General features: G+C 31.7%; 1 protein-coding gene across 1 annotated transcript; it reads right to left on the bottom strand.

The window, feature by feature from the left end:
* Positions 1–2,997: 2,997 nt before the first annotated feature.
* LOC122319209 (flowering-promoting factor 1-like) lies at positions 2,998–3,713 on the bottom strand. Its single transcript, XM_043137164.1, has one exon. The coding sequence runs from the start codon at positions 3,542–3,544 to the stop codon at positions 3,197–3,199; it is 348 nt and encodes a 115-aa protein (XP_042993098.1). The 5' UTR covers positions 3,545–3,713; the 3' UTR covers positions 2,998–3,196.
* Between the last annotated feature and the right edge of the window lie 13,737 nt (positions 3,714–17,450).

Genomic DNA, 17,450 nt, shown 5'->3' with positions numbered 1-17,450 from the left:
ATATAATTAATACCGAATATTGCATTTAAATAACATTTATTATCATGAAATTTGGATTAATTAGGGAAGGGTATTAATTTTCAGTTAATACGTTCGAACGGTATTAACTTACCGTTCGAACGCTTCAAATAACGTTTGAACGGTGAATATGCATCATTCGAACGTTTATAATTTACCGTTCGAACGGTTTGTCAATTTCCCTCCAAAATAATTTTGCCTATCGCGCCAATATTACGTTCAAACAGTAACAATTAAACGTTCGAATGGTTAATCATTAACGGTCAAACGGTTAACTTATTTGGGATAAAAAATTTCGTCCCTAAGAATAGCGTTCGAACAGTCTGGCATTCCGTCGTTATTTTGGAACGAAATTTAAATTTTATTATAAAATCTCACTTTTTGGGACGATTTCCAATTTATCCTAAAGTAATTTCGTTCTAAAAAATAATTTTTGTTGTAGTGAATACATGGACACCTTTCTCAATCTCCTAGCATTTGTCATGATTAGCCCGGGAAATACGCAATCACACAGCAGTGACACAATGACAGCATCGAAGAAAACACGTACCGGCCGCTAAGATTGTTGGGCTCACCTTGTCATCCGGTAATATTTTTCTAGTCTTTACCGATTTAGTTAATTTCTTTTTTTTTTTTTTTGTTTCTTTTCCTTTTCCTGGACAATTTGTAGTTGTGGGGAAAGAGAACATCAATTAATTTTCTAATTGGCGGGTCTGCCGACATTGCGACATGCATGGTGAATCTCTCTCGTGACGAAAAAATTGATCCAACTGCTCATCCAACTTTTACTGAAATTAATAATTGAGAAATGATTTATATGAGTTTTAAATATATAAATTTTATATAATTTTTTTATAAAAAAGTAGATTAAATTTAAAAAAATACAAAATATTATTTTTTTATTAACGGAACTAATTTTTTTATAAAAAATTTATATGAAACTTATCTATTTAAAATTTATAATTAACATTACTCTTAATAATTTAGGCAATAGTGTATACGTAGTACGTACCCGACATAACATTCCCGGTTTAATCCTGATCTTGCAAAGTCCAAGTCGAAATATTTATTTATGAACTCGACCTACTACTGCATATCTTAAATATAATTTTAATTATATAATTACGTGGATGGTGCAGTGTAAATGACATCAAATAATATAGAGTTATGTGTTTATTATTATTTTTTATATATTTAAAGAATGGGGGTTTCAAACTTCGGATTTCTATTTTTAGATCATGTTGAGATTATGCCAATCAAGTGTAGATCTATATATATATAGCGGTGCTAGAGTCTCCGAAAATATTTCTTAAAAATACATCCAAATCATGTAATTCTTTTTTTTTCTTTTTTATATATTTTTTAATCATCATAAAAGTTTAAAAAAATAAAAAAATACAACATTATTTAAAAAATTTTCTTAATTACTAAGTTTAAAAAGAAAGTTTTTAAAATATACATTCAGGATACTATTTCGGTAAAAATAGTATTTCTCACATTTTATATATATATATATATATATATCCAGCTATTTGAAAGAATTCTAATGTGAGGATAAAGTGGAGGCTGCACAACGTAAACATAAAGTGTGAGAGCGAGCTAGCTGTATATAGCTTTACACGGCATCTCCAGCCCACATAATTACATAGCTGAAACCTAATTATTGGGGTCGATCGGCGGTCAATGAAGAATCCTAAAAGTCGACGTACAAAATATCATTTTTTTTTTTTTTTCACACATCCCATTTAGACAAGTGTCACTCCCGACTCTACGCTAGGAATTGTCACCATTCCCCTTCACGTGAAGCCCAGTTGGATCTCCCTTTCCATTATGGGGACCCCAAAATGACGTCAAAGTACTCCGATCAGATAAGTATACAGTCACTTGGGATATATGAGTGTGTGATCTATTAGTGATATCTCTCCCTCCTAGTCCTTTTCACAAAGATTGACCAATAAGTTTGAAGGACTTTATCAGCATTTTCTTCTTGGTATTGTTCTATAAAAAAAGTTATTCTCATGGAGAGTTGGGTCTTGACGGTCCCGACAATATTTTTTTACTTAGTAATTATTAAGAAAGTATTTTTAATGATATTATAAATTTCTTTAAAAAAATATTTAAGGGTATGCAAAAATAAATAAAAACAAAATTGCCCTTATCGAGACGTACCCATGTCGCACTGCTCTTATTTTATTTATTTATTTAAGCTAGTTGGAAGTACTATTCTAGAAGGTATAAAATGAGTTTTAGGCTGTCTTTGGGTAGTCATTATTATTTAATATTTTATTATTATTATTTTACTATTATTTATAAATAATTTGAAATTTTCTCATTGTCCAAACGTAGCATTAAGCTCCCAAAAAAGAGAAAAAAGAAATCAATCCGACGCATTAATCACAAAACACAAAAAATAAAAAAAGGCTGCCGCTCATTTTTTTTAGTTTGGAATTAATTCCACCCAAAAGTGCAGTAGTTATATATATATATCAACGCTAATACCATTAAGTATGTGTCGTTTTCTACAAATTTGTTGTGTTTCAATAGGTCAAGTACTATTTGGATCATACCCTGATTTTAGTTTTAGCCCACGGACAAATTACCAACCAGCTTCTGATCAATGAATACCTGCAGAATTTATTAATATAGGGTTACTGATAAATATTTAAAAAAAAAAATTCTATTAAACAGTCCTAATCCGAAACCATATACCTACTTTTAGAAGTCTTTTTAAAAAAAATGCTCGTTGTCTCTTTATCAGAAACAGAAATGCTAGCTTGCTTGCTGACATGGCACGAATAAAAATGATGTCGTACGTATAATCTGTAATTTTTTTTTTCCTTTTATGTCAATCTGATGTGAAATCCCATGCATGACATGCAGGAGTACTAATTAATTAATTTCTTTCTTTATTACTTGATATGATACAAGGCCGCGCTCATGGTATGTTACCAAGTAAATCATTACAATGCAATGATAAGGTACCTTAAACAGACGCACTGTTGCACTTTATTATATATAGAAAACATGAAGTGAGAGGAAGCCTAGTCGATTGGTCTGAAACCATTCGAAATTCTGGGACAAAACATAGGAACTAGAAACCATAAATGACCGGCGGACAACTAATGAGATCACGTGATGATACATATTGAGAGAGAGTGGGAGAGACATGCGTGCATGCTCACATATCTCGGACGTGGAAGATATTGGGAATTTTAACGACAATATCGTACATGTAAACGGAGTTGAACTTGGAGAATTCCCTTGGGAGAGAAATTAGGTCAATGGAAGATTGCTTGTGAAATTGGAGGAGGTTGGAGTTACTTCCATAATATCTCTCCCACCCTAAACCCATCAAGATTTGCTCCAGGGAGGAGTAGGATGATACCACCTGTCCGGTTGGTAAGTGCACCAAAACCTTTCTCCTAGAACTACTTCCTTGCCCTCCATCGTAGGAGGACTCTGATTGATGACTTCCAACCTGAGGTCCAAATACGCCATCTGGCCTGAAAATCCAAACCCCTGACATTTTTCTGTGATGTGTTTGTAGTTTTGGTTATGGGTGTGGTTTGGTTTCTTTGAATGAGCTTCAAAGCTGGAGAATAAAGGAAAGAGTGGGTTGGTGAGGAAAGGAAAGGGTGGAGGTGGTATTTATAGGTGTCATATGGCAGACAAAACAAGAAGAAAATACTCTTTGGGAGAGCGAGTTAGGAGTTAAAGAAGGATGCGGTGATGATGTGCATGTTGGGCTTTGTTATATGTAGAATTTAGATGCTGTGGGTCCAAATGGGTTTAAATATGAGGGTGCAGGGATGCTCCTAGGGTATGATTTAGGGCGCAGATAATATCTGTGGGTTTGGGGTTTGTAACGAATCTTAATATCTTGGCAAGCTTTCATTTGCCCTTTCAATTGGGAATCTTCTGGACACGCTCTTTAAATTGGGCAAAAATTTCCAACAATTCAATTAATAAAAAGAGAAGTTGCGCCCACATACAAAATCACGAGCTGTCCACGTGAAGGGAGTGGGAGAGAATGTGAGATCTTTAATTTGTTAAGGTTCTTGAGATGTTGGGCGCATTTGGTGACTCATGAAAGGTGCATATGGGTTTACTTCATGATGAGTTGGCCGGTACTCATCACCAGTCATGCATGGGGATAAACCCAAAACTTTGTGCATTTTTAGTCAGGTTCTTTTGTGGATCAAATTCGTTACGTAGGTTGCATTTTGTGGTTCCTAAAACTGAGGTCTGGATATTTGACCTAGACCAGGAATCCTATGCAGTAGTACATGATCGATGTCCTGTGATCAATATAATTAAATGTCTGCCCAAATTATATAATATCCTAACATAATATATGAATCAGCAAGTTTTCGACCATGCACAACACCAATTCTTTGCAGATCCATTTCGAGACTAGATGATGTATTTAGTGTCATATCTCTTGCCGATTAATCCATGTTCATATAATGGAGGAGGGACGTTATTGCATGCATGCATGGTAGGTCGACGACGCTGATGGCGTTATCAAATCAGCAAAAAGGGATATATATATATATATCAGGGAGACTAAAAACAACTACTGTTGACGGAGTAGAGGGTTGAGATTGCAAGATGTCTAAATATTTCTCGGAAAAAAAAAAAACGAAAGAAAAGGTTAAAAAATTAAGGATCAGCTACATGAGTATTAAACCCCCGTGGGTTGGCTCTGCAAGAGGTAAAAGGTCTTGGTGACCTTTGCTATACGCTCTTTCCAAGATTCAAGGTTCGAATAATGTGCGTGCACCTTAATGATCATTAATAAAAACATGTACGGCTGCCAGATTAATGCATGCCAGTATTTTGTCCTTAGATCTGTTAATCTTGATGATTGGATAGTCACCTAATCTTGTTCCCAATCAGATCTGTGATTGGGATTTCACACCAACAAACCAAAACACAAACTTTCTGACATCACTGTCAATTCGTGTGGATAATTGGATCCATTACTTTAGTAATCTTAATCGTCAAAAGGACCACCACATGCACTAGGTTTCAATTATAATTAATTAGAGTCTTTCCTTTCACGTAAAGCTGACAATTTCAGAATATTTTTAGGGCATAAATATGCAAGGTTGCCCACATGGCATCACATGGTCTTTCTGGTCCATCACAGCTAGCCTTTTTTTTGCTGCGTCTTGTCAAATCCATCATTTGCATGAAACCTTTCATGAGGAATTTTCAACATCTCATGGGGTGGCATCCAATGCAATTAATGCAATACTGTTTACGTTTTAATTTTGTACAAATTTATTAAAATATATTTCCCTAACTATAAAATAAATTTAAAAAAAAAACTCATTCAGTTAGTTTTATGAATTTTATAGATGAGAGTAGTGTTTTCTTTTCACTTTCTATATTTTTTAATTTTCTTGGTTAGAAGTAGAGGATTGAGAGAGTCAGAATTATTATTGTATAAGCATACTAACATACTTTTGATACCTTTTATGTTCCAAAGAGAGATATTACAAGATAAATAGATTTTTATGATTAAAATTTTACATCTAAAATGATTATTTCTAACGAAAACGAGTATGTTTTTGAAAATAGTCATTTTAATTATAAAATTTTGATCATAACAATTCATTTTTCTTGTAGTGAGAGGCTGTGAAACCTCAATATTGTTCACTAAGCGATGAACCTCTTATATGTGTATATATATATTTTAAAGTTGTTATTCGGATTTGAGGATTTTCTACTTAACGAGGAACAGTCGTGCAAGCTATAAATATTAAAGCAGAACCATGACAATTTAGTGATCTATCGTGGGGTTGAGGCGATGGTGGTCCTCGATCCCACTTTCCGGTCTCAAAGTTAATCGTTGATCAGAGTCATGATTCCATTCCCCTTCATCCAGTTGTGGACAAAAATGCAAACTTTTTGCAAGCCTTTAGGCATTCAGTCCTCAAGCATAAGGCCTGCTTATGTTTCTGTGTGTCCCTCTTTATGCATGCTACAATCTCCATACGACACAGATAGATCCCACCAAAATCTCCTTTGATTTCGGAATATTTATTATTGGTACATATCCAGATCAATTTCCAACTGGCAAATGTGATCTTGGTTTGGATAAAGATTCATCTGCATACATATATATCATTGAAAAGTTTGTAACTTCTTCATCATAGAATCATATATAGCACATGGATAAGCATTCAAATCTGCACTCTTTCCCTTCCTGGTCCTGCAGAATGGACGCCGTGCATGCGCATGCGTGCAGACAACACTACATATATATATATATATATATATATGTATGTATATATATGCGCCTGGAAATTCACGCATATACATTACATGACATGCATACAGCTTGTACTAGACCCACACACACACACGACACACACAAATACATACATGCATGCATACTTATATACATACATCATGGATACATATATATATACCCTTTCTTGTTGGACTCTACCTATAGGAATCTCAACCACATGGTTAGGAACTGAAGCCTCAGACTATACAGCTAGCACACAAAATTATTCTATACGTGAAGTTATTATTGATCTTCAGGAAATCTCGTTGGCATGATAATTTTGAATTAATTACGCCGAGTTGGCAACCAGATTGATCAGTTTCCACATCCAACTAGGATGCCAATTCACTACAAATTAAAACAAATAACTTTTTGCGTCACTTAAATTAGATACAAAAAAAAACTTTGACAACTAGTTTATATTTTTTGCATCTAATTTAAGTGATATAAAAAGTCATTTTTCTCTCATCAAGTGCTTGGATTTGGGAAGATAAAACTAGCACGTACCACTTTTTTTTTTTTTAATTTTGGTTATTAATATATAAAAGGAGTTTGGTGGGGGCAATATTATTCCACAAATTCCATCGCGAAAACAATCAACTTTATCATTTTATTTTTCCAGATTGTAAATCCTATTCCCAAATTAGAATCGAGGAAAAGGCAAATTCCATTCATGATATTGCTCTTCTCCATCTGAGCCTTTGACCCATATCTACTTGCATTAACGTACATTTAAAAAAAATAATGTGAAATGTAGGTCGAAAAGCTAGCTGTGAAATATATATATATATATATACACACACATGTGCATACATATACACGTTGTAATGGGGTACTATCAATAAAACTCAAGCTATGGAAGGTGAAGCTGTTACGATTAACATGACGTCGAAGCAGCATGCTTTTTTAAACATGTGCAAGCTGAATCCTAACCCATTTGAATATTGAGTTAAATTGAGATGAATTGAGTTCTTTATGAATAGTAATAAGTTGATATGGTAGCCAGTGAGTTTTGTGGGCTCATATAAGATGCGTTTAGATGTTAAGATGAGTTTATGTATTTGTGCAAAATTGAAAAAAGTTGTGGAACTCATGTAAAATTAATAGGTGTTGAGTTTAAAAATGTTGTGAGTCTCATGTGTAAAGATGAGTTGAGTTTAGTTTAGTGATTTGTGAGTTGTGTGTTTGAATGATAAACTCAACTTAAAATGAGACTGAACTAAATTGATTTCAGTTCAATTCAAGTTCCAAATTGACCCATATGATAGGATTGACTTAATCGGATAATCAGAATAAAATAATCAATTTCCAATATATATTGGAGATTATATGCTGAACGAAGAAACAAATATTTCCATGCACGCCACTGATCATGTCGGTTAATGCACATGATGCATGGTCCATTGTCTGATCATCTAGATCTTTCTAATTTCCTTTTTCTTTAATATTCTCCTTGAGATCAAGTACCTAGTTCTAAGGAATTGATGATTTAATTAATGGAAAATGACTGACCTTTTTTTTTAACATAATGATTAAGGAAGTGTCTTTTAATGATGTTATATTTTTTTTAAATGTTTAAGGATATTAAAAAGATGTATGAAAAAAAGTTAAAAAAATGAAGAAAAATTCTATATACAGTCCACAACTTTGGGACTCCCCTTGCATGCCTTGAAATGAATCGTTTCATTAACTGTAAAATGCTATCATTCCATTAAGTGGAGTAAAACATATGAAAGAATCAGACCACAAATCATACTTAAGAGATCTCCATGCTGGCGGCAACTCCTCATGTAACCAAGTGTAGAGGGATCTTCAAATAAAATGATCATAACACAAGCTGAGATGGCGGAGGCGAGGGTCCCGCTTCCATACATAGACCAATGCGCCCACCTTTTGATCCCACTCAACAAGTGTAGGCAGTCCGAGTTATACCTAGCCTAGAAGTGTGAGACCGAGCACCACTCCTTTGAGAAGTGCAAGTATGAACTCGTCATGGAGCGGATGCTCAAGATGTAGAAGATTCGTGAAGAAGGGGCCAAGTTGAAGCAATAGCCAAAGCAGCTGGCATCTTGAAATTGTGAAATTGTTCAGAGGTGGTGGGTTTAATCTTTTTACTGCTATTGATTTGAAGGTATGTGAAACTAGTTGTACGGAAACAATTACAATGATTCATTTTATTGCTCTTGTGTTTATGTCTGCAACATTTTTCAACATATGTAATAAAATCATCACAATGATATTTATGATTTAAAAAAAAAACCAAGGAGGAAGAAGACGCAGAGGAGGTGGAGATGGGTGAGGGAGAGTTGGAGGGTGAGAGAGGGAGCCACTGGAGGGATCTGAGAATTCTATCACTGGAGGGAGAAAGAATCTGAGAGAAAATATGCATGGGACCTTTTTGACATTTCACTACAATTTAAAGAATAAAATGACTAAAAGCCCATTCATTCACACGCAGGCCCCGTTGGGGGCCAATATCTAGTAGTGCCAAAAAATAAAATACACTTCTTGGGACACATTGTCGGGGCAATGTGTCAGTGGCTATAGTGCCACCCCTAATTAATTCTCATTTCATTCTTACTGCGATGTTAATTTTAGTTTCTTCTTCTAACAATGATCAGGACATAGCATCACCAAAAATAAATAAATAAATAAAAATAAAATGGAATATTAAACCTTAAGAGCATTAGCATTGGTATCTGCATATGCATCTGCAAATGCATATTTACATAATATGACTCTTGATTTCACTACATTAGATAATGCATCTCTATAATTTTACATACCCATGAACAGTATTTCTACAAATTTGGAAGATTTACTATTCATTCTGTAAGTCTTATTTTACTAACACTACAAGAAAATACACTTTTTACAGCGTAAAAAATAGTCGCAAAAAATATGCAAAATAGCTATAAATAGATTATTTCAGCGAACTTTTGAGCGCTGCACGATAGTCACAATTGTATACTTGCTTATAGAATAAAACAGCGACAAAGAAAAGTCGTTGGAAATATTAAAGTATTTCCAGCGAAGATTAGTGCTGCATATATAAAAGAAAAATCGCTACAATTTTGCGTTCCAACTTTGACATAAATCGTTGGGAAAAATATTTTCAGCGTAATAGTAATGTTGGAAATAACCTTAACTCGCTGGAAATAAAATTAACTCTTTCCAGCGCAATTAAAGGCACAGGATATATTACAATACTATTTCCAACGTCTTAAAATTACGTTAGAAATTATAGTATTTCCAGCATTTTTAAACGCTGGAAATAGATAATTTTCCCAGCGTATAATCATGTACGCTGTAATAAAACTTTATTTACAGGGGTTATAAACGCTGGAAATACTATAAGACCGTGCCACTAACTATTCTCAGAGTTCATAAACGCTGCACGTGAAACTGAAAATTTACTGGCAGCGATTAGGATGTCGCTGGGAATAAGTTTTCATAGTTAGATTTTATTTCCAGCGAGTTTATAACGCTGATAGTAAGCTTTTTGGGACATTCCCCATACGTAAAGTGTTTCTCAAGTTTTTAATACCTAATTCAAATCCAACTCAGACTGTGCAACAGGCTATTACCAAAATTCAACACAAACATTCTAGCCATCCACTATACAGCCCATTTAACAACCATACCATTTTCAATATAATATATATTCAATTGCAACAATACAACATTGTGCTAATTGATCTATTAGTAATCAATACATTGGCTTGGTGCATTAATGGAAGGGAATTTTAAGTACTATATATTTAGGAGCAGCATATCTCTTACAGTTTATACATATAGAAATTTCCCATGAATTCTTCTCTCAATAAACACCAATTAATGGGCCAGCAGGTTCGGGGTGCTCATGGAAGTAGAGATCATGAAGCTTCAACACCTTGTTGGCTGGAACATCTACATCACAGCCAAGCCCATGCGACTATACAAAGGTTCCGGATCCCTTCGACCAATGTGATGCACACATCCATGTCCAGCTGGTAGGAACAAAATAATACATGTAGAATACATCAACATTTTGCGTAATTAGCATCTGCATATTATATATATGCACTTGAAAATGGCAGCACACACTGACAGCATTTCATGACAATGTTTTCGACATGGGTTACACATTTGTCTACTTATCTGCATAATAATATATATATTTATATTATTAATCACTAATGCGGAATAAAACATCATTAACTTGGATGCACCCAAAAGATCTAATTAAATGCATTTCAATCTTGCTAATAAAAGCATAAACAGATTTCCCATAGCTATTAATTAGAGATGAAGGCCTTTACTGTCCTGTGTTCATGTTTAGAAAACCCAATGCCCAAAACTTCTAGACTTATGATAAAGTTATTTTTTTCAATGCTTGTAAAATTAAGATTATGGTTTTGTGGTAGCTGGATTTAATCAACCTTAAACAGTTTGTTAATGTGTAATTATCCAAGGAAATATATAGCATCTTGGATTTGTGTAAAAATCCAAATGTGTCTCTACAAACACGCTAAGAATCATCACTATAAATATATAAACTTTCAGCATATATATATATATATATGTGTATATGTATATGTATGTATGCCGCATTGAATAATATATTGAAGAAGCTCATGAAAGATAGGAATCAGGTGGCATAGCAGGCAAATTGCATTACAAACCTCATATATATATACCTATGGCCCCTAGACCAAGCTGCTAGTACATTAACATGCCGTAATGCCCAATATTCTGAAGTTCTATCTCATTGGCATGGTCCTAGCATGATCAATATAATCTTTAATTTCCACGTGGCATCTTGCAATTTATATCTTTCCCACCAGATTCATGCTCATCACACATTCGGAAACAAACAATATGCCAGTTTGCCTGCAATTTGTTATATGAAAGTACGTACTACGTACCCCACTGCATTATCTTACCTCATTTTTGGAAAGCATGAGTCATGCACATTAGCACGTACTACTAATTTCAAACTGTATTGTGAAGATCCAACTGGGTATATACCAGAATATGGGGAGCCTAGCTAATTCATTGCATTGATGAGTACTTGTGATCAAATCATGTAAATATTGCAGTACTACTGCATATTCTTCCGTGGCAATTGGTAATATATATGCGTATGCAAATTAGCACAATAAAACTGGCTGTGCTTGTGTTTCCCAGTATTGTACATCTAAGCTTTGATCTTCATAGTTGAAACACCTTGGAAGTCATAAGCGATTAGAAGTTTTTCTACCTACATTTGTTTCTCAATCTTTTGTTGCTGTGTTTCTTTTGATTAGCTCTTTTACAACATAAATATGAATATATATAAATATATATATATATATATAAGCATATATGAATCTTTGGACAGGTATTTAATAAAAATCTTTCATATTTTTATTAAACTGATCATTCAAACAGCAATTTCATATGTGGATTATGATGCACCCTATATTATATTAAGCATGCTTTCATTATGAAGAACCAGCAAAGAAATTAAACCAATCTATTCCATACACAGAAACCTTGAACACCCGTAAGCTAATTTATTCCATGAAACCATCGATGTTGTTTCAACTAAGATTTATGAGTTTTTGGGATTTTTTAATACTTCTATTCAACATCTTCATCGAGCTCTCAAACTTCCAGCTACTTTGTTTAAGTTGGAGTAATAAAATTCATGAGTTAGATAGGGACATTTTATTACAAAGTTTAGCTAGATGAGGAAACTAATTTTTCTTTTTTTTTGGGGTAGATTGTGGTTTCCACATCTGTTTTGGTTAGACAAAAATGGATGCTACACTATCTTAATTTGTACAGATTATATTTACAAACTCCACACTATTCTCCCATAAATGTGATCACTATGAAGTAACTATTATTGAACAAGTCTACGGACTTGTTCACTAGCTTATTTTCAGACTAACAAATTAAAAATCTCTCTCTCTCTCTCTCTCTCTCTCTCTCTCTCTCTCAAGGAGATTTATTTTCATCCTGAGACCTCTTTGTTCTCCCCCACACGGTCTCCTCTTCTCTATCCTTCCCTCGACTCGAACAACTCCAATGGAAGAAGAAACCTGCACTCCTCTTTGGATATTAAGTTAAATTGAGATAAGTTAAGTTCTTTATAAATAGTAACAAGTTGAGATGGTGGCCAGTGAGTTTTGTGGGCCCATCTAAGATACGTTTAGATGTATTTAAATGTTAAGATGAGTTTATATATTTATGGAAAATTGAAAAAGGTTGTGGATCCCGTATGTAAATAGATGTTGAGTTAAAAAAAAGTTGTAAGTTTCATGTGTAAAGAGGAGATGAGTTGGGTTTAGTAATTTGTGAATTGTGTGTTTAAATGATGGACTCAGTTTAAAATGAGATTGAATTGAGTTGATTTCAGTTCAATTCAAGTTGCAAATGGACCCCTATGATGGGGTTTGACCTAATCGGATAATCATAATAAAATAATCAATTTCCAATATATATTGGAGATTATATGCTAAACGAAGAAACAAACATTTCCATGCACGCCACTGATCATGTCGGCTTAATGAGCATGATGCATGGTCCACTGTCTAATCATCTAGATCTTTCTAATTTCTTTCTTTCTTTCTTTCTTTTCCTTTCCTTTTTTTTTTTTTTTTTTTTTTTTTTTTTTTTTTTTTTTTAATTTTCTCCTTGAGATCAAGTACCACTACAAGAGATATGATTTTTTGAGACAAAAAATTTTGTCTCAAAAAATGGAAATTTCGTCCCTAAAAGTTTTGGGAGACGAAAAAATTTCGTCTCTATTTTGTCTCAAAAAGGCTGTCTCAGAAAGTTTTCGGAGACGTCTCTGAAAAGTATTTTTAGGGACGAAATTGGGCGGAACCGGTCGAAACCGTTCGAACGCAAAATTTTTTCTGAGACAAAAAAATGTCGTCTCAGAATCAAGTTCGAACGAAAATATTTTTGTTCGAACGAACGCATGGATTGTATTTCCCGGTAAATTCGAATGGGTATATTTTTGTTCGAATGGAAATTTTTTGGTTCGAATGGATATTGTTTTGTTCGAATGGAAATTTTTTTATTCGAATGGATATGTTTTTGTTCGAATGTATGCATAAATGGTAATTTACCATTCGAACGGCATTGATCAAACAAAATGAAATTGATACTAATACAAATTGTAATCTATATACATCAAATTGTAATCTATATACATCAATTGTTCAAATGTTTACAAACATCATAAATATTAAAGGCAATTAAAAAAAAAACCAAATGAATTATGATTATGGTGGTAGTGGTGGTATAGGGTTTTGGGACATCATTAATTGAAATTTTTCAAACATTTTTTGGTTATTTAATTGTAGCATTTCTTCTAATCTTGCTTCTAAATCTGCTGCTTGATCTAATCGGGTCAGCAACTATTTTTCCTTCGATCTCAATCGTTCTATCTCAAGTGCAGCTTCCTCTAATCTTTTAGTCTTGTCGTCATTCGATCTGGCTTTAGAAGATGATGAAGATGTTGAGGATGGCTTCACGCAACGTCTTAAGCCCCTCAAATATCCAGAACGTGATCCAAGAACTTGAGAAAAGATTTGAGCATCGTTGACAGATGATTCATCAGATGGATCTGCAACAGTGTCTTTAAGAGATATCATCTTGTCCTAGAAAAAGAAAAACATTAAAATTAGTATATGTAACAAAAATATATTTAGACAATGAAATTAAATAAACTTAAACTTACATAATTTGCCTCTGCCTCAGGATTGCTCCAAACACCATCATGATTTTTATGTGCTTTAGCATACAATTGGGTCAGATCATAATCAGTAGGATTTTCTTCTTGCTGCAAAATGAAAATTAATATCATAATTTATATGAAAAAGTGTATATATTAAGATTTAATGGAGGCAATATGAAAAAATAATATCATATTTTATTTAAAAGATATGCAGTGATAAAATACCTTGTTCTGGCACTGGTGATATTGGCCCACCATTGTTGACAGGTGAATCACACGGGAGTTAGTAAGTGGTGGGGATGGCTCACGTGTTCTTTTGCGTTTAGGAGGCATTTCTGTTTGAAATTATAATAAATGTATAAAATGAAGTCTTAATCTATTTAATTAGACTACTTAAATATTTTTAATTATACATTATAATTCTTTAATTAAATATTATATAAGTATATTCCATCATGTTAATCATCTTAATTAGAGTACTTAAATATTTTTAAATATTTAATTATAATTTTTTAATTAATTATTTTATAATTATATTTTAACTAATTAATATTTTAAATGTCGTCTCAGAATCATATATTTTAATTATATTTTATTAGAGTACATAAATATTTTCAATAATTCATTATAATTATTTAATTAAATATTTTATAAGAGTATTTAGAGTATTAATCTATTTAATTAGAGCACTTAAATATTTTCAAATATTTAATTATAATTTTTAATTAATTATTTTATAATTATATTTTAACTAATTAACATATTTAATTAGAGTACTTAAATATTTTCAATAATTCATTATAATTACTTAATTAAATATTTTATAAGAATATTTAGAGTATTAGTCTATTTAATTAGATTACTTAAATATTTTCACTAATACATTATAATTCTTTAATTAAATAATGTATAATTAGATTTTAAGTATTAATCTATTTAATTATAGTACTTAAATATTTACAATTATACGTTATAATTACATTTTATAATTACATTATAAATATCTACGTAATTGGTACTGTTCGAACAAACACTCAAACTGTTCGAACGAAATTCTGGTCAAGTTAGATTCCGTTCGAACGGAGAAAATTCAATTCGAACGGTATTCAGAGTGTTCGAATGGGACCAAGCCAGAAACCATTTACGAAACATAGCAAAAAACTGAACCACAAAACACAATTTTCCCATACACTACAGAATATTTCAATATAATATATTGAAAACTAAATTATTATCCCTAAATATGATTATTAAATAACTTAGAAAACTATAAAAACTTACTTCTAATTTTTGCAATCTAATAAAAATATTAATCCACAATACCTATATGTATAAAACACATTAAACCGTTGTTCTATCCCAACAAATAAATGCAGCAAATATCAAGATACTTGTAAAAGAAAATCGGAATGAAAAATAACAAAAAAAAAACATATTACCTCTTGTCCTTGTCTTTTCTCCCTAAAGAATCTCTTTTCTCTTACTTCTTTAAGCTCTCTCTCTATACAACACTCTCTCAAAGCCTCTGTCGCTCTCTCTCCTTCTCTCAAACTTCAATCCGAGTGAAAATGAAGTGAAATGATCGGTTTAATAATATGTGAATTTACGTTCAAACGGATTTTTTAGCAGTTCGAACGCGAAAATTCAAAAAGACCGCTAATTTTTCCCACAATATTTTCCCATTCGAACTAATAATATAAGCGTTCGAACAAAAAAATGGAATATTCTCCAGCATATACCGATAATTTGGCGCGAATTTTCCCTCCAAACAAAAAAAATTCGTTCGAACATACTTTATCTCTATTCGAACTATTTTATATTCATTCGAATAGATAATTCTAGAAATATATAAAATACACATAATATTTTCAATATTATTATTAGTATTTGTAAAAAATATATACACTATATAATACTAAGTGTCACTAATAGCATAATACTAAGTTTCTTACCAATCTATAATATTAAGTATTACTAATAGTATAATATTTTATTTAGTATCACTTATAGTGTTATACTTATAATTAGTATCACTATAAGTATAATACTAAGTATCACTAATAGTATAATACTAAGTGATATTATAGTATAGATAGCATAAATATATGAAAACTAATAGTACTATAATATTTTATAATATATTCTAAGTACTTGGTTTATTACTAATATACAAACTAAATATATTAGATATATGTATTTTGTACTTATATTTAATGCAATGTTTTACTATATACTTAGTATATTACTTTATAATGCAATGCTTTACACAATATTATTTTATACTCATCTAATGCATAATATATATACTATTATATATATATACTAGTTACTTACAATATATATATAAGTAACTAATTAAATACTCTATACTATATAATATATATAGATATCTAATATATATTATATATATATATTATATTATATATACTAGTCCAGAAATTTTTTATTAGTACTAATATTAGTATTATATACTAGTATTAGTAATATAAAACGTATTGTTTTACCTCTTGTACTTATATATATTTTTTTATGAATTATTATATAATTCATTCGAACTTATACCCTTTTCGTTCGAACTTATACCCTTTTCGTTCGAACGAAATTATGTTATATATGTCGCGATACAGTTTCTTCTCTGACCCCATTTTGTTGTTTTGGGGCTAAATGACACAAAAGTAATCGGTAGAAATGATGGGGCTTTACTCCTAAATCATTTCTACCAATTAAAATCTTGGATTATGGTGAAAAACTAGTTTGTAGATTCGGGACTGAGTCGACTCAACCATGTCTGTTTAGCTTAGTTCCGTTCGAATGAGCCTAAATTTCATTCGAATGAAATTCAAGACTATTCGAATGGAATTTATTTTCATTCGAATGGAATATAAGTTCATTCGAATGGACTTTAACGTCATTCGAATGAAATTTTCGACCATTCGAATTGAATTTTAATCATTCGAGCTAAAGATAATATTTGACAGCCCTTATTGTTATTTATATTGAGGGAATTCATTCAGCCCATTATGAAAAATTTAAAGGACCTGGAAGGATGCTTACATACCTTACATGAGGATTTTAATTTACTTAATAAATAGATATTGTTAGTTATTATTTTACTATTTTTATGTTGTATAGAACGTCTAACTCTTTTTGGGATGTAATTAATGTATGGTTTTTATTTTAGTGTTTGCTAGCCTCTTTATTATTAATTATATTTTCTTCTCATTACACTTAATGTTCACGATAATTAAAAAAAGGACAATATCTTTAAAATAATATTTATTTAACTAAAATGTTTTTAAATTAATTATTACATATTTTTTATATTTTTTAATATAAAAAATATATATTATTACAATTTTAACAATATATCTTTTCAATTAAATAATACCGTTCGAACAAGGTAATACTCATTCGAAC

This window comes from Carya illinoinensis, chromosome 8 (genome assembly GCF_018687715.1).
Source record: "Carya illinoinensis cultivar Pawnee chromosome 8, C.illinoinensisPawnee_v1, whole genome shotgun sequence".
NCBI classification, from domain to species: Eukaryota; Viridiplantae; Streptophyta; class Magnoliopsida; order Fagales; family Juglandaceae; genus Carya; species Carya illinoinensis.
This window is presented reverse-complemented; position numbering and strand designations above follow the sequence as displayed.